The sequence below is a fragment of the Sinocyclocheilus anshuiensis genome, unplaced genomic scaffold (genome assembly GCF_001515605.1).
Source record: "Sinocyclocheilus anshuiensis isolate Anshui unplaced genomic scaffold, SAMN03320099.WGS_v1.1 scaffold694, whole genome shotgun sequence".
Classification (NCBI taxonomy): domain Eukaryota; kingdom Metazoa; phylum Chordata; class Actinopteri; order Cypriniformes; family Cyprinidae; genus Sinocyclocheilus; species Sinocyclocheilus anshuiensis.
Window position 1 is genome coordinate 1,256,872 of NW_015542477.1, and position 19,959 is coordinate 1,276,830.

Below are 19,959 nucleotides of genomic sequence, written 5' to 3' on the forward strand. Positions count from 1 at the left end.
TGTCAATTTTGATTTCACATGGGCTTTAGTCCCTCTTTGGCCCCCCCCCCCCCATTTTATCAGTCTCCAGGTGCCAATCAGTTGGCTCAGAAAAATAAAAGCATCTAATATAAAAAATATAACCACTAATCCTAAACATCAGCAATAATACTACTGCTTGCTCTACATGCTGCTAGCAGATTTTACTTGTGTGTATTGATAGTTTTTTTTTGATGGCAAGTATTGACAAACAAACTTTAGGACCGGATTAGTTCACATTTTTTAATAACATGGCACAATTTACATAACACAAGCTTAACTGAGGAGCATGCGGTCGCCTCACCCTTTTTTTGTACATGATCTAGAAAGGACTTAATTTTTTACGTACATAAACAGCAAAAAAGTTTCTTACAATCTCTTTGCAATACGTATTGACTACCCACTACTGCTTCAGTGGACATTTTAATGTTTGATATAAAAAAAAAGAAGAGGAAAATTAAAGAAAAAAAAAACACTGCACATCTAAATTACACAGAGTTTAAAAAGCGCACAACTATCCCTCCCATGGACTACTAAAATAGATCTCTGCTCAATAAAAACAAACTGTCCATAGCTTACAACTCACTTTATCATTGTGTAGATACATAACACTTTAATACACAACTAGACCAATAGAGAATTGTCCTGCTTTCTGTCTCGCGACATGATGTGTAATTTTTGATTTAGAGGTAATTAACTTAATTTCGAATATTGGTGTATTTGTAAGGATTGTCAACACAGATCTTTATAGCTTGAAGAACAAAAGCATGTTTCTGGATCAAAAGTTAGGGAACGTGTGTCAGATGTGTGAGAAAAACTCATTGCAGAAAAGCCCCTTCGGAATCATCACAATCTGAGTAATGTGTAAGCATGTACTGTTGCTCCACCAGGAGAAAGAGAGGGTTCAGTAGAGACTGTTTGTCCTCTAGAGGAGAGAAAAATGATACAGATAGAGAGAGCCCACGCAAGAGTTGCATAGTTGAAAGAAGGGATGTGGTCTCTTGGACAATATGATCCTTCCAAAACAATATGCAGCATTAAACTAAAACCAGAGCCTGTGCGCTCGCTCTCCTTTTGATCACTGCCCACTATATACAGCATTTCAAAGTAAAGCTTTCATAACACCCATTTGCATATTTGTACCTTAATTTTTTTTCCCTCAAGGACAGAAACACACCAACTTTACACATATCTACAAGTTCTGCCTTTTTGCAATGTATTGAGGTACCTGTACATTCTAAGATCATCTTTCCATGTTGGAGATCTAGCGCTTGTTCACTTGCTTGAGATCAGTGTACTGTACATGCTTAAGAATACACATCAACGCAGGAGCGAACAGGATAAAAGAGCATGAAAAATCTGTCTTTTGTACAAAAACAAAACTCAACACAAAACAATCAGTAATACACAATATGATACAGCCGCAAGTGCTTGCTTGCTTGCTTTTGAGTTCCATTACAGTCCATCGGGGGTCTCACCGCGCCTCGATGTCTTTGTGTGTGTGTGAGGGAGGTCTGTCTCTAACGTCAGTGCCGAGTGGGGTAGTCCGTCTGGGAGATGTGGAACGTGCTCCCAGGGTTGGGATAAGAGGGGGCGGGGCACTGAGTGATGCGGTGGGAGGGGTTTTGTTGAGGATTCCATTCTGGGCAGCCACGGCAGAGGAGGGGCTAACACGGGGGTAGTGCATGCTGGGAAATCCAGGGGCCATGAGACCTGGGTGAGGGAGGTGTCCATCTAAAGCGGGGTGATGCATCGGGTGCAGACGCCCCTGCTCGTAGTCTTCTCGGAGCAAGTGCAGACGTTCCCGCTCCTCTAGGTGCGCCCGCTCATGTTCCCGCCGCTGTTCCAAGGCCAGCCCGTGAGGGTGGTCTCGGTTAAAGTCATGAGGCTCACGGTCCCGGTACGAGCATTCTGCTTCGTAAAGCCGCGGTGCTGCTAAACGGTGCAGAGGGTCATTCCGCAGTAGCAGATCCCGAGCTAACGGATCCCTCCGGTGGATATCAAGTCCCCGGTAAGGGTCCCTCATGGGATCCCAGTGAAAGGCGGGATAGGGGAACCTCTCTGCTCCTGGGATGGGACTGATACCCATGAAGGGGGGCACCATACGAGTCCTCTCCAGACTACTGATACTGTTTATGGGATGCATACTGGCCATGCCCATGGGTACCGGCATTGAAGACGGAGGGTGGAGAACAGGAGGAGGAGGAGGAGGTGCTTGCGGTGTGGATCTTTGTTCCGGGGATCTTTCCGTGGGACCATCCTGCTCCTCTTTCCTCTCTTCTTTCACCTTTATCTCACTGTTTTTCTTCTCATAGGTGATATCGGCCTTCTTCTCCAGAACATCTCGAGTCAGCCCTCCGTTCACCCGATCTATGCCACCTGGCCGCATGTAGGGTGATGCTGTAACCCGATTAGCCAACTTGTCTTCAGAAACCCGGCCATCATGGATGACGGGAGTGTCCTTGTCTTTGTCACTGTGGTGATTCTCCTTCACCTTGTGCTCATCCGTGTTGGAGTCTTTCCAGTCCGAGTGCTCTCGTTCTCTCTCGCGATCTTTGGGCTTGTCCTTGTCCCGAGACTCACTAGAAGGGATGTGGTTCCGGGAGGGCTCAGATGACCGGGTGTGACTCATCAGAGTGAGGGGGTTAACAGGAATCGGGGATGGGTGATTCTGGTGCCTCTTTTCCACAGGTTCCCTAGAGGTGAAATGGATTGTTACTATCAGACAAAAAAATATTTTTGGATAGCATTCAGCTGGTCGTTATTGTGAAATAAACTTCTTCAGGGTGATACAAGACTCTCTTTGGGTTTATTCTGCAATAATAACTGGCTGACTATACAGAAATACATGCCAATAAAATATATATAATCACTGACAAATGATATCTGGTGACTGCTATGTAAATATAATCCACACCGCTCTTTATCATCCTTGTTGACTGATGAATCCCTCTTGTCCAGGTCTCGTTCTCTCTCTCTGTCCCTTTCTCGTTCTCTCTCGTGGGAGCTGGCTGACGCGCTGCGTTCAGGGTCTCCAGGTTTGAGCCAGGGAGGTGGGGTGGGGAAGGATGGCGGAGTCCGGTGGAGTCTGTTCCATGGCTCGTGGGGTCCGCTGAAGTGCTGTTGTGCACTGTGTGCATCTTTGTGGCCAAATACAGAGTTGGGTGCTGGGATTAAAAAATAAATAAAAAAACATGGTTAGATTTTATTTATCTTGATCTTTTCTATTTCATGCATGCATTCTCTTTGATGTCAAAATATTAAATGCGTTGTAATGTTTTTTTTTTAACCTACAATTAGTCTTATACCTGAAATAAATATATAAAGGTACTGTATTTCTGAATAATAAAATGTTGAATTACGTTGAATTTTCTAATACAAAACAGCTGATGAATTGGCACTTACCAAGTGCTGGGTTTCCAAGCCCACCAAAGGCTGCAGTGCTTAATGAGGCCAGACTTCCAAATGAAGAAGGTCTGTTGAAGGGCTCTGTCAGTCACAACAGGAACAAGGAATCAGTCAATGAAATGGTTGTGAACCATCAATGAAGTACAGCTTGCCTCATCACAGAATGTTATGACTTAAAATCCCCCCCCTTCCCTTCCCTTCATAAACCAGCTTTAAACTCACCGAATCAAAAAAAAATGAACAGATATATAAATGTTTTAGCAATTTGTATATCCTCCACTGACTTTCAGAGAAGTGTTCAGTAACCCTTAATCCAGGGTTGTCCAATATCCTGTAGAGTTTAGCTCCAATCCTAATTAAACACACCTGAACCAGCTAATCAAGGTCTGCAGGATTACTAAAAACTTCCAGGCAAGTGTGTTGGGGCAAACTCTGTAGGACATTGGCAGGGGCCTTAGAATACAAGAATAAGCAGTTGTTGACTGCACAGTGACATCTAGTGGAGGAAAGTGAATGTGCCTATGTGAGAGTCTTGTCAACTTATACCTAAGTGGGGTGCTGGGGTAAGAAAATTGCTAGGGTGATGTGGAGGGTGTCCGAAAGGTGCAGCTGAGGGATGCGTGGTCCCTGAAACACAAACAGAAAACAATGAAATTTGTTTCAATCTAATTAAAGCAAGCCTAGCTCAAGGTTCCTAATTGCAGTCCTGGTGCCTCCCAGCTCTGCACATCTCTTGTCTGACATGCTCAGTTGAGGGGTGGGGTCTGTTTGACTTTGTTGCTTTAATTTGGAAACATTTAGGTTTTGCTACTTCACTTGCTTGCAGTATAGGTGGTGTGTAATGAGTATCAAGAAACTGGAACTAACATAGTTACAAATGCATCAAATCTGTTAAAATCACTAATAGTCAATGCTGCTGACTAACCAAAAGATGTTGGAAACACTGCTCTTGATCTGTATAGTGACCATGATCTCTATCAACTCTGCTAAGATTTTGATCGTCTGCTCACCTGCTGCTGAGAAAAACGATGCAGGTCGTGCCAAGTCATGATGGTGATGGATAGCTCCAAAAAGGGTGGGGCCTGGGGGTCGATTTAGGAACTCTGGTTTGAGGCCAAAGTCCAGCTTGTGTGGGTCAACCTGCATCTGCTGCTGGAGAAGGCCAGGCACAAAAGAGAACAAATGTGATACCCCTCTCAAAGTACCTCAAAAATAAAAAAAGGCTGTATTGAATTCTGCAGATCAGAGTTAACAGAGAGGAGAAAAAAAGAGAGGCACAAAGAAAATGTCTTTGCATATGTAATGTTGATCCTGATTGGAGGGTGCAGTAAAAGTCAAATCAGGTTATGTATGCAAATCTCACCTTTACTTTCTGTTGGTGGTGGTAAATTTGCCAGGCTATATGGACATGTATAGCACACCACTTTCCTGGTTTCTGTGGAGACAGAAAGACGAGGTAAGATTTTCATGTTCAGACATGACTACGTTCATGCTAGTTTCATTTTATTCCTTTAAAACTTTTAAACACTTCTATGACAGAATATTGGGTACATCTGAAAATATTATTTGCAATTTTATGTAAAGTTGAACATTTTAAAGTGAAATTTAACTTGGAACGTTGATATTAAGTGTGTTTGCGTTCTCCTATGTTTTGGGCACAGTTGCAAATTAATTAGGGAAAATGTCATTACAAAGTGTTTTCAGTGATAAGGGAGTCATATAGCGTCTCCTATAGACTCTGAGATGAGACCGTCGAGTCCCAGCGCACAGCTAATTAAAGAGGCTGCAGAGCGGAAGGCAGGTGCTCGGTGTAAGGTGGGATTAAACTGTAATGAGCTTTTACTCTATTTCCTGCGGAGTCCTGTGGGGAAACAAACCGAATAACTGATAAAGCAGTCTTACCCTGAGAACCGGCCGGAACGGATCTGTCAGCTAGAGAGAAGAGGGAAAAAGAGAGAGCGCGAGTGAGAGAGATTAGGGACACAAAGCTGTCACTCAGGACTTTTAATTAGCATCCGAGCATCACTTCATCACTGACCAAATTAAAATGTTACAATTTCCCTTTCTAATGAAGCATTTCGTGGAATAATTAGGCCAGAATTCAGAGTATTCCCCTTCCTATCACTGTCTGCATACCAATGTGGACAACAGTATAACGCGTTTGCCCGTAGTGTCATTCAGCACTAGTTCAACAAAAAGTTGTGTTTGGGGTGTGTACCCGAGGGTCTTTCTGAAGGAGTGTGTGTGGGACGGCTCCAGGCCTGGCTGCCACGTCTAGAGGGTTTGAGGTCTGTAGTACAAAAAGACAAAACATAAGCATTTTCAGCCAATCACACGATACCTAAACCATCCAGTAATATCTCACGTACTCTAGGATTACTGTGTGGTACATCACCAGACGGTATATCTTAAGAAAACGTCTGTAATTGATTCTCTATTTATACTGTACCTATAGATAACATTAAAGAAGAAACCGACTGTGAGATCTGTTTATATTTAGCTAGATCCGTTCCATGTGTGCAGGAGTACATTTGGAACAGCACAGAAGGTTAGTTTTGGGAGTAGTCTCGACATTCTAACATTTAGCATTTGATATTGTGATACCTTGGGCTGGAACGCTCCCTGCAAAGATCCGAAGGGCCCCATCGGTGGGATGACGGGCGGAATACCAGACACCGCTGGGGGGTAAGAGTGGAACAGCTGAGAAAAGAAAAAGGATACAAGACACAGTTACTCCGCGAGGTTCCTGTTTGATCGTGTCAGCTGTTTACAGTTATACAGTGAGGCCGGAGTCTGCAGGTGCCTGTACAAACTAACATCTACACAATACACACATGCTGCATAATATGAAAATACACACCATGTGAAAATAATTCACAACGATTTATGCTTAGTTTTTCTCTATGAATGAATAAAAGAATGAAACTACAAATCATTTATTCTGCTGCATATAATGATACAACCTTCATCTGACCTGCAGCTGTTGTGACATTAAACAAAGATTAATGGTGAGATGAATTTACAATATGGGTCACCCTCTAAACCAGCTCTGATAGCAATGACTGTTATTATCACAGCGCACTGCATAATACATGTAATTATAACAGTGTGTGTGTTCAAGGGTGGGTGTCACAAATGAATCATTGCTAAATGGCGACTCTGTAATTAAAGGGCAGAGATCAAATAAATTAAAGTTGCATTAACCTGTTGGACAGGCGGGTAGAATGAAACGCATTTTATCTCTAACAAGATCCCCACAGTATCCAGCGAGGCATTTCAATAGAAAAAAAAAAATCTTGCAGCCAATTTGCTTAATAAAATGTGTGGTTAACAGTGTTGGGAGTAACGCATTACAAAAGTAATAATATTACAGTAGTATATTACTTATGATAGTAATGGTTTTTATAAAAACATTAAAGCAGTTTAAGCATATTGTAGATATAATTATGGATGGATTTCTTATTGCCCCTATTGCTTACAACACCCATAATGCCAAGTATGATGAAATTAAATTATTGGAGCACAAATTAAAAAAGACAAAAACCACTACTCTAAGGAAGAAGAAAAAAGCTACCACAGCAAATGCCAAAAACATGACAGGTACTCACGCTGTGTCTGTAGAAGGGGTCGACTTTAGTGGGATATTTGTCGAACTGTGGAGAAAAGGAGAAACAGAGCTCAATACACACAGGAGTGCTTCAGGCCTATAAACAATTTACTCCTGACAAATATCTTATGGAGTCACGAGGCTCAAAACAAATACCAAATGCTTTAATGTGCTCTCCAGAAAAGTGTTTGGTTGGCAGTAAAATGGTCTCTGCCCTGATTAATGAATGTTGGCACAGAAAATAGGCCTGCATTATTTCTGCTGGCCCCGTCCAGGCTGTCGTTTTGCAACTTACAGTGAATTATGACAAGGTCTTTCTCTTGTTAATGTGTATTACTCAGCAATTCTGTGAATGGTCAAATAGAAGCCATTCGGCTGTCTAAAAATAGTTCTATAAACAGCTCATTTAACAAGGTTTGAGTGGTCTAATCTGGATCCAGAGAGAATGTTTCCCACTCGCGAGTAAACAATGTGGCTCTCAAACTAGTTTTATACTCTCATTAGCTAACAGAGCGCCATTCTCAGAGGTCTTTGAGTCTGGAATGGTTCAAAAGCCGCTTTTAAGCCTCTGTGGGCAGTGTGGTTACCGTCGAGCTGTGTGTGGGAGTGTCTGTATGAAGCCTCAACTCACTAATCAGCTCTGCTGCCTGCCAAGCAAAAGCCCTCAGTCAAAACTCCATCAGACCAAAATGATGTCATTAAACTGGGAATGAATAAACTAGTATTAAGTTCTCAATGCTTGGCTGGAACAAAAATGTATCCCCAGTGGCTCTGACTGCCAATTTGAAAATCAGGGCAGAGAACAGAGAGTGGTGAAGCATGCCAGAGAAAAACAGCAGTTTTCCAACAAAAAAAAAGCCACATTGTGGCGAGAGAGAAACACATGGTTACAATTGAGAGAGCGAGCCACTGCCATGGCTTCTAGTGTTTACTGAATCAGCATACTGTACTGCACAAGTTTAGAATTCAGCAGTCGGTACACATGCACAAATTTAGTAGTTACCTACAGCATTCCCACAGTTTTTGACCATTGATTTCTTCCAGTCATCTCTGATGACTCAATGGGGATTTTTACAAATCATTTTGATGGATTTGATTTTTATAAATCATCATTTGTGAACCGGCCTGAATAATTAATTAAAAAGACACATCATACAAACTTCCATGACCGTGGGAACCCTGTATCTTGTATACACGCATTTGATTTTAATGTGTATACATGTATAAAATAGATGTTCACTGAGATCTCCACCTTATTTTGCAGTGCGGAAATAAGCTATCTTCTTTGAATGTGCAAGACTTCCGATTCATTAGCCTCTAAAGGTAAATAACTAAACTATAAAATGATTTGTGCTATAAACCAGTGTATTTATTATAATAATGAATTAAAATGATATGATCACAAAAATCAGTTTGCAATATCAAGCAGCATAATAGACAGGTAAAATATCTAAAAGCAAATGATACCGGAAACCTTGCACAATTTATCAAAGGCCGCTCCCGCTCTTACGTTAAAAATAAGGTGTATAGTCATCCATCCATCACCACAATTATTATTAATTTTTTGATAGAGTTGTGTTCCACTTATCCTCACATTTCTGGCTGGGGTACGCACCATGGGCGGTGCAGGCGTGGGCATGATGGCGTGGGGGAAAGGAGTGAAGGTGTGCTGGTGTGTGTGTTGGTGTGTGTGCTGGTGCTGATGCTGGTGCTGGTGCTGGTGGAACTCAGTCCGCAGGTATGGAGGGGGGCCCAATGATGCCCCGCGATCAGCACTCTGAGATGCCAGGAAACGAGTGTTTAATTCCTGCCGGAGAAGGTCTTGTTCTGGGAGAAGAAAAAATACGAGAAGTTTTAAAAACACACATTTGAATAGTTACTTTACAAGAGCCCATTTTTTTTTAGAAGTGTTTATCTAAATGCAGAGAGAACCATATTGGTATTGGTGATAATTACATGATTCAACAGCTGGCAATAATATCTGATTAGGCATTAAAGGATGAAAGATTGGTACCTGAGTAGGCACTCCCAGCTGGGTGTCCGGGGACCGGCAGAGTGTTTGAGGTGAGAGGAGGAGGTGGAGGCAGAGCAGCAGGCGACGCAAACATATTGGTGTGATGAGGAAGAGTGGAGGGCGGCTGGGAGGGGGGGAAGGTGTGCGAAGCCGTGGGGTTTGCCGGCAGGGGCAGGGGGAAGGAGGCTGCTGCCCCAGTGGGGGCAGGTTGGTGATGGTGTAAATGAGGGGCTGGAGAGGGACCCGGGGTCTTCCCTGGAGTGCTGCTTCGACTGCTGCTGTGAAGAAAGAGAGAATAAACTATTGTAAAAACGTGCCTGTATAAAAGAGATCTCCCTTTCCAACCTATAATCACAAAACTCCTTTGTTCACTAAATTGCTTTAAGAGTGGAAAGTGTCTGCTATAAATTTAGCAAAAGGATCCAGTTTCAGAAACCTGGAAAGTGTGGATACAGCTCTGAAGAATGTGTTATTCCTGGAGGGATTTCCCAGCCGTACACGCTCAAGTATTTATCAGAGTCATACACAATCTAACAAAGAGCTAATTTACAGGCTAAGTAATCATTTAAATGCTAATTATATTCATATTAAAAGCTGCGCACATACAGAATAACACAAAGTATAATTATCATCAGCAGTCCAATGGCAAGATACTGCGCAGGGTGGACTACGCAACAAATCTAAAGGACGGCGGAGAAGGGCGAGAGGAGGGAGGGGAAGTTCTGCTTCTCTGCGGGATAGTGGGGTGTCTGAGTCGAGCAGAGGAAATGTTATCTACAAGTCGCCGCCAGCTACAAGGCAGCAGCAGCATCGACGTGGGAGGGGAATGAATCAAACCGTCTAATCTCTCAGCTGGGGTTCTCTCTGCGGTGCTGTCAGGCACACACACACTCACACACAAACACGTACAAACAGGGATTTATGGCTCATGTTTACTGGAGGATTGATACATTTTACATTTTAATACAGAAATCACGCTGTTCCGCTACAGTATTTAAGAGCTGGGGCTCTGAACAGCTTTTCAATCAGTGTGTTACAGTGTAACAATCACTTCCTGCTAAGCTGTGCTTTTATATTTAACTCCATTACACCCATTTGCTTCCCACTCACCTCAGGCCGTTGAGGGTAAGGCTGCTGCTGTAGGCCGAGATTGGCCGCGGATGGCACCGTGAGGGCGGTCTGTGCTGCACAGGTTGGGTGGGGTTCTGCTGGGTCGGTAGCGCTGGTGATGGGGGGTGGTGATAGATGCTTGGAGTTCGAGGTGGCCTTGGGTGAAGTGGAGGCTCAGGTGGGTGCTGAGGCTGGGCTGGGGGTGCCTGAGAGGGCTCTTGGCCCTGGGTTTGAGGCAGGGTGGTAGGGGGTGACAGTAGTCTCAGTGGACGCTCTGGGCAAGGGTGCTGGGTTTGGGCTGGGCTTGGGGGCAAGGGTAACCCCCGGTTGGAGGGGGGCAGCTGGACGTGAAGTGGGGCGGGGAGGGGAGGTTTGGGATGAGAAGTGGGCACCAGTGAGGGAGTGGCCAAGGAGAGTTCACGGGACGTCTCCTGGCTCTTCTCTTGACTGCGCTCTAGGCCTGACACCTTGGGAATGCCCAGGCCTCTCAGCTCCTGGCTGGCATTGGAGAGCGTGTCAATGCTAAAATCTGGAACTGAAGAGACAAAAAAACAAAAAAAAAAAACTGAGTGTTTCAGAACCCACATATGCAAACATATTATGGAGATCAGGTCTATCAGCTGACTTAACACAAAAAAAAATGTTAAACTAAGGAAACAATTTTTACACAGAAAACTGATTTACTCTCAAAGGCAGGTCTTTATTGCTGCTTCAGTGTTTTTAAAATAGCAAAATGAATTCATAATTCTACTCTGCCAGGCCAAACATGCATCTTCCTCATAACCTGATTCTGAGACCTAATATACAATCATCATGAAGAATTAGAGCCTAACAAGCCAACATGTCAGTTCATGTGAATGCCTTAATGTTTTTTATTAGGGAAAGGTAATAAATTGTCTAAGGAAAACCTGACCGGCACACCTAAAAGTGGATATTAGTGTTTTATTGTACAAATAAATGCACTCCATGATTGAGAAAGAAAGAGAAAGAGACTGTAAACCAAGGTTCAGTGTATTCTCTGGGACCAAAGACTCATGGGGGATCACAGTGCATGCATAACTCCTTTATCTGTTTGCCTCGGAGGGAACCACACCCATCTGTCTTTTCTATCTCTTCACACCCAGCCAGGCCTCTCCATCGCCCGCAGCAAGAGATGCTGAATGAGCATCCCATAGGTTTTGGGGACCTTGTTATAACAGAACCCCCATGGATTGCTGATCCTTCTCTCATGGGCCTAGGGGCCTCCCAACGCAGTGGCCCACGGGGCCCAGCTCAGAGCATAAGGTCCCAGGGTGCAGCTGAGAGGTAGTGTGTGTGATGCAATCATTAAGGGTCAGTCTGGCCTGCAGCACTCTACCAGATAAAGATCAATAAACTGGGAGTACAAGGCACCCCTGGGGAATTTGTTTGTCTCAAACATCTGCCATGAGACATGGGGGAGGCAAGACACACGTATGCACAAACACTCATATGTATGCATATACATGCACGCAAATGAACAAACTAAATGCACACACACAAAGACTGATAATTTCAATGCGTACGCCGCAGACCGAAAAATATACCCATTGAAGAGATGTAGGCTACCTCATTTGACCCATGGCTCAATACCCCCTGGTTCTGGCACTCTAAGCACACAAACAAACAAGGGCAGTTCAGCCTCCCAGGTCAGAAACAAGCCGTCTAGAGGGTGCAATAAGTCAACCTTTATCCTGCCTGAATAACTGGATTTAAGGCCGTGAGGGCTAACAGCACTCAAAGAAAAGCCTTTCACACTTGTTTGTGTCAGAACAAGGGCTTTTATAAATGAGTTCCCTTCAGATTATATAGCTCCAGTAGGCCGTCATCGACTGACATGACATGTAAGGACAGACGTGGTCTCTTTACTAGACACACAAAAGCGTGGTTGCCCATCTCCCTCGCTCTCTTTCCTGCAGTGTGGCCTTCTTTTTGATGGAAAATATCCAAAGCTCTTCTAAAAGGCTGAACCACAGAGAGCTCTGCTGCTCCTCCCTTGAGCAACTCTCTCAATGTACTAACATGCCTAAAAAAAACAAGACGGAGAGTGAAAACACTGCTTATTCTTCCCGTAATGAAGACTCCAGGGCCAGGCAGGGAGCGGAGGAGAAGTGTGTTTCTCCTCCCTGGGGAGTTAATTTGTCAAGTCTCCTTGATCCCTGGAAACAAATAAATGCAGCTTTCTCTCACCTCACCAAAAAAGAGTGAAGAGAGGTGATTTTTATTCCAAATGGCAGCCGGGGAGGCGGAGAGGCGGACTTTGCAAAGTTCTCATCTGATCACACAATGTTTATGTATATGTGTGTGTGTTTTTGAACAGGATTAAGGTCTACAAGGCTCCTGGAGCAGTGTGCTTGGGTGAGGTCTCGACGGACAGCAAAACACAGCTCATTATCCTGAGGGGAGTCCACTCTGAAAGAACATATTCAGCTGCTAAAAACCAGAGTCTGGAGCACTCAAACAAAAGTGGAAAACAGAATAGAACAGATATTATCCACATTTTTCCACATTCATTTACATACCAAGTCTGCATATTATCACTGCTATGAATTCTAAGGATTTTATTATTCTATAGCTAGCTAAAAGTGAGAATGATAAATAAAATAGACGGAACAAATATATTCTGGACAAATTAGGATGTATTAAGCCAAATTCTGTCTAGAAAGGAGCTAAACATGAGACAACTTGGGTGAGGCCACAATGACTACGTTTACATGGACATCAGTAATCTAATTATTTACCTTATTCTAAATAAGACAATATTATGATTATGGTGTTTACATGAGTTGCTTTTTTACATGGTAGATTCTTAATCAGAGTATTGTCTTAATCGTATTAAATTCGGAGTATTGTTGTCCATGTAAACATACTCGATGTTGACTCAAATCAAACATATTAATCCTGTTTAATAACATGGCAATCATGTAAAAACACAAACTCAATCAGTTTTTTATATTATATATCAATTAAAGACACAGTGCACAAAAGGTGGCCAAACCAATTAAACATTTTTATCTTCCCTCTGCTTTCACATTTCATCACTAAGGATGTCAAATACATTTGATCAACAGCAGCTACTTCCAGATTGTGTTCACAGCATTTACAAACTGTACCATGATTCCCCGTTCATATGGATTGGTGCTGAGTTCTGAAGTCATCTTTCACTCTATCCAAACTTTGTGGTAAATTGAACCCACGTCTGCACCAAAATACTTATATGGAAGCTCACCAAGATGAAGCCATTAACATTGCCTGTGCATAAGGTTTATCTCAAACAAATTTACCCAGGAACAGTTCGAATTCAAAAGCCTTACTAGTAGGGGTATCGTTTGAATTTTATCAATTCCGATTCCGATTATTTTCGATTCCCAGTTTAGATTCCAATGTGATTAAATAATGATATCAAACATGTATCCTGTGTCTCTTTTTTGCAAACCATTTATTCGAGCTGAATACCATGAACAAAAATCAACAGGCTACATAAAAACTGTACTCTTTAAGAGCTGTTTGTGTGCAAAATAGAACTGCATGATTCTGGATAAATTGAGTTTTTCTTCTTCTTTTTTTTCCCCAATGGAAGTTGTGGTTCTCATGATTCTGAAGAAAAAACATTAGAAAACTAAACAAAATCACATGTAATTTATGAATTAATGATTAAATGACTCACTCAAGATGTACTTGTTTCATTACTGGATGAATGAGCATTCTTGAATGAATCTCTTCAAAGACAAATACATTTTAACAGCCCCTTTTCGCCACCTACTGGTGTAACAATGTAATCGATAAATCTTAATTTGAAGTGTCAAATTTCTTCAAATTACTTTTAAAAGGTGAGTTACTCTATTTTAATCGCTACACATAAACACCGTACACACAGTTTATATCTGAACTATAAACTTTTATCTCAGTACTTCTGTGATTTGAATGTTCAAATTTAAATGTTTCACGGACGAACCAAGTGATCACAACATTGATCGCACATGTCAAAGGTTGAGGAATATAAGACGAATCATTGTAATTTAGGAATAGAATCACATTGGTGTTTGAATCGCGTTCGCGATCTTTAACGATCTATTAAATTAAAAGTGCTTTGTCATGTTGGTGGTGACACCTCTCTTGCAACATGTTTAGCTATCTCACATATTATATTTAGCTTTTTTGGTTTCTGATCACAAATGTAGCCAAACTTTGGAGCGCTTAGATTAGCGAGCAAGGTCCTGGCAGATGGCAAAAAAAAAAGCGCATAGGAATCGATAGGCGGAATCGAAATTTTAATTTGACAACAAGTATCTGATTCTGGAATCGGAATTGATTCGATTTCGATGCTGTAATTCAAAGCAGAATGATAACAAATGTTTTGTCTGTGAAGTATAATTGAAAAATGCATTATTTACCAATTTTTAAAAAAGTGCTTTTATTACACTGAGAAATAATTAAGGCAAAGGCAAGAATATCGATAAGCGCAAGTATGTGTGTGAGAGAAATGGATTTCATTTAGATTTAATTTTCATTTCATTTTGATTTTAGGAGTCTCTGGGTATATAATCATCAAAGCATTTAAGGAAAGGAAAGGACGTGAGGCCAAGTATGGTGTCCCATATTTAGAATTTGTGCTCTGCATTTAACCCATCCAAGTGCACCTGCCTCATTTAAATGCTCACTGCCATCAGAAAAAAACTTACTAGTTGACTAGTTGACTACCCAGTCACTATTTGATCGTAGTTTGACTACTTGATGCAGTTCTGCACAAACAACAGCACGAACATTGAAGTGAACAAAGTGTGCTTTGAATTCTGCCTCTCTAAATAAGCTTGCGCGATGCCATTTGTAAGTATACTTATACCAGGATACTGGGCCTCCCTGGGTGGTATGTGCCGATAACCTATCCTTCTGGAAAATGCCAGTCATGCTGTTACACTGACACTTTTACATCCCTTCCGCCCTGAAATAGCCCACATACTCCTGTCAAGCCAGAGATGAGGTCTGGGGTTATGGGGCCTTCCTTCAGTGCCCCCAGGCCTGTGTTAAACTCTTTCCTTCATTGTAACTGACAGATCTGCACGTCTTCTCCGCCTGACAACCGTTTTACTGTCAAATCAGCTGAGCTGAGACTTCAGCCCGTTGGTAACAGCTTAGACATGGCTATTTGTGATCACTCGGAGCAGACCAGAGGACAGGGGGCTTTACAGAAAGATGATGTAAGGACCACAGAGGGCAGCTTCAAAGCCATGGCTAAAACAATGCAGTAGCAACAAGCATGCAGCCTCACATCTTCATGTTTCAGAGATTAACAATTTTAACCAGCTCAAACCTGATGATGACAGCAGCAGTGGGCTATTCTTATTGTCTTTGAAGTCTCTCATCTCTCATCAATGACTTTATCTCTCCTAATACCAGAGTAAACATCTTGCATCACAAATAGATTAGCGTAAGGCAGAAATTCCTAACTGAAGAGGATGTCATTATGCAATAAGAAGCTGCTGAACTCAACAGCTGTCATGCTTATACTACAGTAACGGTGCACCTGTGCAGGTGTTCAGAACAGGTGTTTGGAAAAAAAACAAACCTGTTAACAGGGCCATTTAAAAGAACATCGCTTGATGTAATCAACAGTAAAACACTGATTTGAGAGCACAGCTGCAGGTGATGCAATAAAAAGAAACTGCCAGCTCATGCACACAGAAACACGCTTTAATATATTTTCAGCAGATGGAAAGCTGATATACTATGGCTTTAAATATGAACTGGGAATGCTAACACAACTTGTGATTGAGGTGCTGACAGACTAATCCCAGCTGACAGTGGCCACATCTGTCATGTACACATGCAAGATCATACACAAACAAAGGCAAGCCGCCACATTATCCCCATGCCAATTACATACACACACACACAAAAATGCAGAAAACCGCTGTTATTTGCACACTCAGGCAGGCTGCTGACCCAGGAGTCTTCATTACGCATTCAATATCAGAGTGAGCTAATGCTGCAAATACTCAGGGACTCCATCCTAACGGCATTAAACAGGGCTGTAGTTATTTTTTCTGAAAATCCTTTTTAAATCAGTGACCGACACAGCTGGAGAATGGTCATATAGTGACAGGTAGGGTCCCGTGTAACGGACCAATCAGAGCATGTTTGTAAATAGAAGACCCTCATGGTTATCATGTGAGATCATGAATACTTCATCACGTCAGCGATAATCTAAAAGAGGAAATCAACTGGCATACAGATTCACAAGAGACAAACAAACTAAACCCGACATGCCATTCTGAGCATACATGGGACATTTTTGAGGAGACTGAGCAAACACGACAGCAGATGTCTGGGTGTTTATATTGGCCGCCCATTTAGTGTCACAATTCACTCTGCACTCAGCACCTTGTGCTGTGTTTGTTGCTTTTATGGATGTGTGTGAATCTGTGTGATTGTTCAGTTCAGTGGATGTGTGAGGATTCATCTCCCACAGATGGCTAAGGTGGTAACTGCCGCTGCCGCTGTTTAAAGCTGGTCAATCTGCTGTAATTACTGTGATTAACACAGAGATGTTTTTCTAAGCACTTGTGACAGACACACTGCTCCCTGGGGTCCTGAGAACACACACACAACTACTACTACCCATCCCACCCTCACAAACACATTACCGTCAGCTCATTCTCACACACACCTCATTCACTCTGTCACACGTTGCTTTTCACTGCCTCTGCTCCAAGCTGGCAAGCTCCTGCTGTTGTTACTACATTTGCTTTCGGTCTCTGTTGAACACTTGCTTTTTAGCACCCCAGATATCACGTCTCAATGTATCAGATTTGAGTCTAGTTAGTCTGAACATGCCTATGATGCCCAAAAGTCTAGGCAATCATGTCACCAGGTCTTGAAAACACATCCTCTGTGTCTTTCTCAAACTTTCTCTCTGATCATGGGGCCCATGGCAGATCTACATTTCAGAGTATGTTAAGGAGTCCATGTGTGTGTGTAAGATAGAGGCTGGTTAGGCTCTGGCAGAAGGATAGATTTCATCCATGGCGAGGACAGTGTTGATCCCTCTGAGAACAAATCTTTATATATCCCTGAGGACTGAGATCATGTGCACACATTGAAACCAGAGAATGCTCTGACAGCAACTGGGAATGTGTTACACACACACACACACACACACACACACACACGCAACCCAGAAGGGTGTTAACACACTTGCTGCAAGTGTATAGAGTCACTCAAGGAAAAGGCATAACTCAGTCTTTTTTCACCAGTAACTATAGACCTTATTCTGTATAAAACCCATATTTAATTTGACCCTGGATAAAAATAAAGCTGAGGGACAGAAGTACAGGCCACTGACATCTAGAATTTTTTTATGATCAAATCAATTCCTGATGGATAAAATCAATTCCTGCCCTGTTGTTGAACAACCTGTTTCACTTAGATATACTTCACATTAAGTAAAATAAGATGCAAACGGCAATTTATATTCACTTCAAAGTTATGCTTAATGTTAATGTTTTCCAGATTGTAGAAAGACTCATTTTCAGTGTTTAACAGTTGAACAAATGATACACAGGTACATAAGAGAATGATTTACTGAGTGGACTGTACTTCTGTCCATCATACACTCTTGAATTTAAATCAGCCATTAAGCCTAGCACAACAAGCAAAGACTATACTTGAGTGTTCACAAAATTATAGCTCTGTAATTTGTTTTGAATGAAGGGAAATTGTTACATCTGACTGTGAAATGCAGATGATTCAGCTGTTCAAAGAGCAGCTGCAGTGATAGTGAATACTGATGTAAACATGCCGGAACAGACAAAACACCAGCAGCACAGTCAGCCTCCGAGAAGACTTACACACTCATGGAAAACAAAAAGAGAAAGAGGTGATGAGGGAGTCAAAGTCCTGTCTATCAGCACTACACCTTCCTATTTTAGCTGCACGCCTTCTGTCAGCGAGCACAACATTTAGGCTATATTTTAATGTCTAGACCAAGGATAAGAAGTTCGCACTATCTATGACCTTGAAAGCACATTTTAGTTCCACCCTTAGAATTAATCTGACACATCAGAGGTCACATGCAAAAAAAAACATATTCATCTGTCTAGACCTCTTACAGGCATTCTCTGTTAAACAAACCCTCTTATCTCTTTCTGAAAAAGCAGGTAACTAATGCTGTGGTAAATGCAGGCAGGACTGTAAATATCTGTTACCATACAAGTCGGCATCCACTGAGGAACCAAACCTGAACTGTGAGTCTCCATGTGACCTTGTAGTCATCAAAGATTTTAATAGAGGACACAAGAGCATTATGTCGAACAGATGCCCACTGTAAAAAGTGAGACAGTTGTAGCAAGATCCTGTTGCAGTTGCAGTGTTCAAAGTATACACACACACACTTTCACACTAGCAGATGGTGAGCACACCATAACTGATATGTACACCCTGCTTATTCTACAAAAAGGATTACAAGACACCTGTTTACTGCCAGTAACTGAATGGAATGGAAGTCAGAGTCTTTCCATCACCTTATCTCCTTGTTGCTATTTCAGTGATTCATGAACTAATGAAGTAGCTCTAAACTCAGTATCATAAAGGAACACACCAGCAGAGATATATTCATACACACACCTACCCATTTAGCAGGTCCACCTGCTGCTTGTGATGGCTGTTTTACCCTGCCATATAACTAGTGTCCTGTGCAGTGGTTGAATGACACACACAGCTTCATTTGGCCCCAGCCGCAAGTGGTTTAACCCAGTGGGTTGTACCATAGTGTTTAAGAAGGTGGGGATCAGAGTGTGACATCACCTACAGAGACTAATAACAACCCCACTGGGCGCATAAACACACACGAAAATAAATGTTGGCCAATACAACAGATGACAATTAGTGACAATGACAATTAGTGGTGCTTCAAACAACAGGTAAGGTTGTGGGCCTGTCCCACAATCAAAAAACACATTTAAAAAGCATTTAAGTATTCAAATCTTTTATTAAGCTTTTTATTAAGATGTTTATTAAGATCCTTCTATTATCTATTGAAACCCACAATAATATTTAACTCTTTCCCCGCCATTGACGAGTTAGCTCGTCTTTTAAAAGAAAACGCTTCCCCGCCAAAGACTAGTTTTTACGGCTTTTCGTGTTTTCACTGGTATACACTCGGGGGCGCTATTACACATCTTCTGAACGAGTACAAAACCTCCCGAACAAAAAAACACGTGAACAGGACGGAAAAACTAGCGATCTCTTATGTAAACAGATGCATATGAAAAATAATGTATATTAGTAAGCTTAATATATATAAAATCATGATTTATTGGGTACTTTCAATTGGGAGGTCTTTTCAAGACGCTTCCAACTCTGACTTTGGACCAATTCTGTAGAATGTCCCATATATACACACACACACACACACACACACACACACACACAGTTTTACCCATTGTTATATTAATATATATTTAAATATAAATATTATTGTATAGTTGTATATAGGAATGTATAGAAAGCAGACAATAATAATATTAATTATAAATAAATTGTATTATAATGTAAAAAATATGAATCTTTTTATTTATTCATGAAATGGCATATTACATATCAGTTTGCATCTTTTTTATATTTATATAAATATTTATAATTTTCTGCTTCCGATATAAATGTATTCCAATTTCAGAGTACTTATTTATTAGGGCTGGGTAAAAAATATCGGTATCTCGATATTAATCGATTCTCATTTTTATGGAACGATATCGATTCTTAAATCCCAAGAATCGATTAATCTAGC

The 19,959-nt window shown here is 41.7% G+C and overlaps 1 protein-coding gene across 7 annotated transcripts in view; it reads right to left on the reverse strand.

Annotated features, from left to right (window-relative positions):
* Nucleotides 1-241: 241 nt before the first annotated feature.
* Nucleotides 242-19,959, reverse strand: part of LOC107693947 (autism susceptibility gene 2 protein-like) — a 391,097-nt gene continuing 371,379 nt past the window's right edge. For 3 of the 7 annotated variants that reach the window (XM_016493519.1, XM_016493517.1, XM_016493522.1), the window contains 13 exons: nucleotides 10,158-10,692; nucleotides 9,048-9,325; nucleotides 8,628-8,860; nucleotides 7,035-7,079; nucleotides 6,031-6,126; nucleotides 5,645-5,716; nucleotides 5,329-5,358; nucleotides 4,790-4,861; nucleotides 4,437-4,578; nucleotides 3,973-4,053; nucleotides 3,424-3,507; nucleotides 2,936-3,185; nucleotides 242-2,714 (listed from right to left, as the gene is read on the reverse strand). In XM_016493519.1, coding sequence (XP_016349005.1) covers nucleotides 1,493-2,714; nucleotides 2,936-3,185; nucleotides 3,424-3,507; nucleotides 3,973-4,053; nucleotides 4,437-4,578; nucleotides 4,790-4,861; nucleotides 5,329-5,358; nucleotides 5,645-5,716; nucleotides 6,031-6,126; nucleotides 7,035-7,079; nucleotides 8,628-8,860; nucleotides 9,048-9,325; nucleotides 10,158-10,692 — 3,140 coding nt within the window. In that variant the 3' untranslated portion in view covers nucleotides 242-1,492. Of the gene's footprint in view, nucleotides 2,715-2,935; nucleotides 3,186-3,423; nucleotides 3,508-3,972; nucleotides 4,054-4,436; nucleotides 4,579-4,789; nucleotides 4,862-5,328; nucleotides 5,359-5,644; nucleotides 5,717-6,030; nucleotides 6,127-7,034; nucleotides 7,080-8,627; nucleotides 8,861-9,047; nucleotides 9,326-10,157; nucleotides 10,693-18,801; nucleotides 18,876-19,959 lie in introns of those variants that run through there. The other 4 variants (XM_016493523.1, XM_016493521.1, XM_016493520.1 and 1 more) reach the window with 4 other exon arrangements.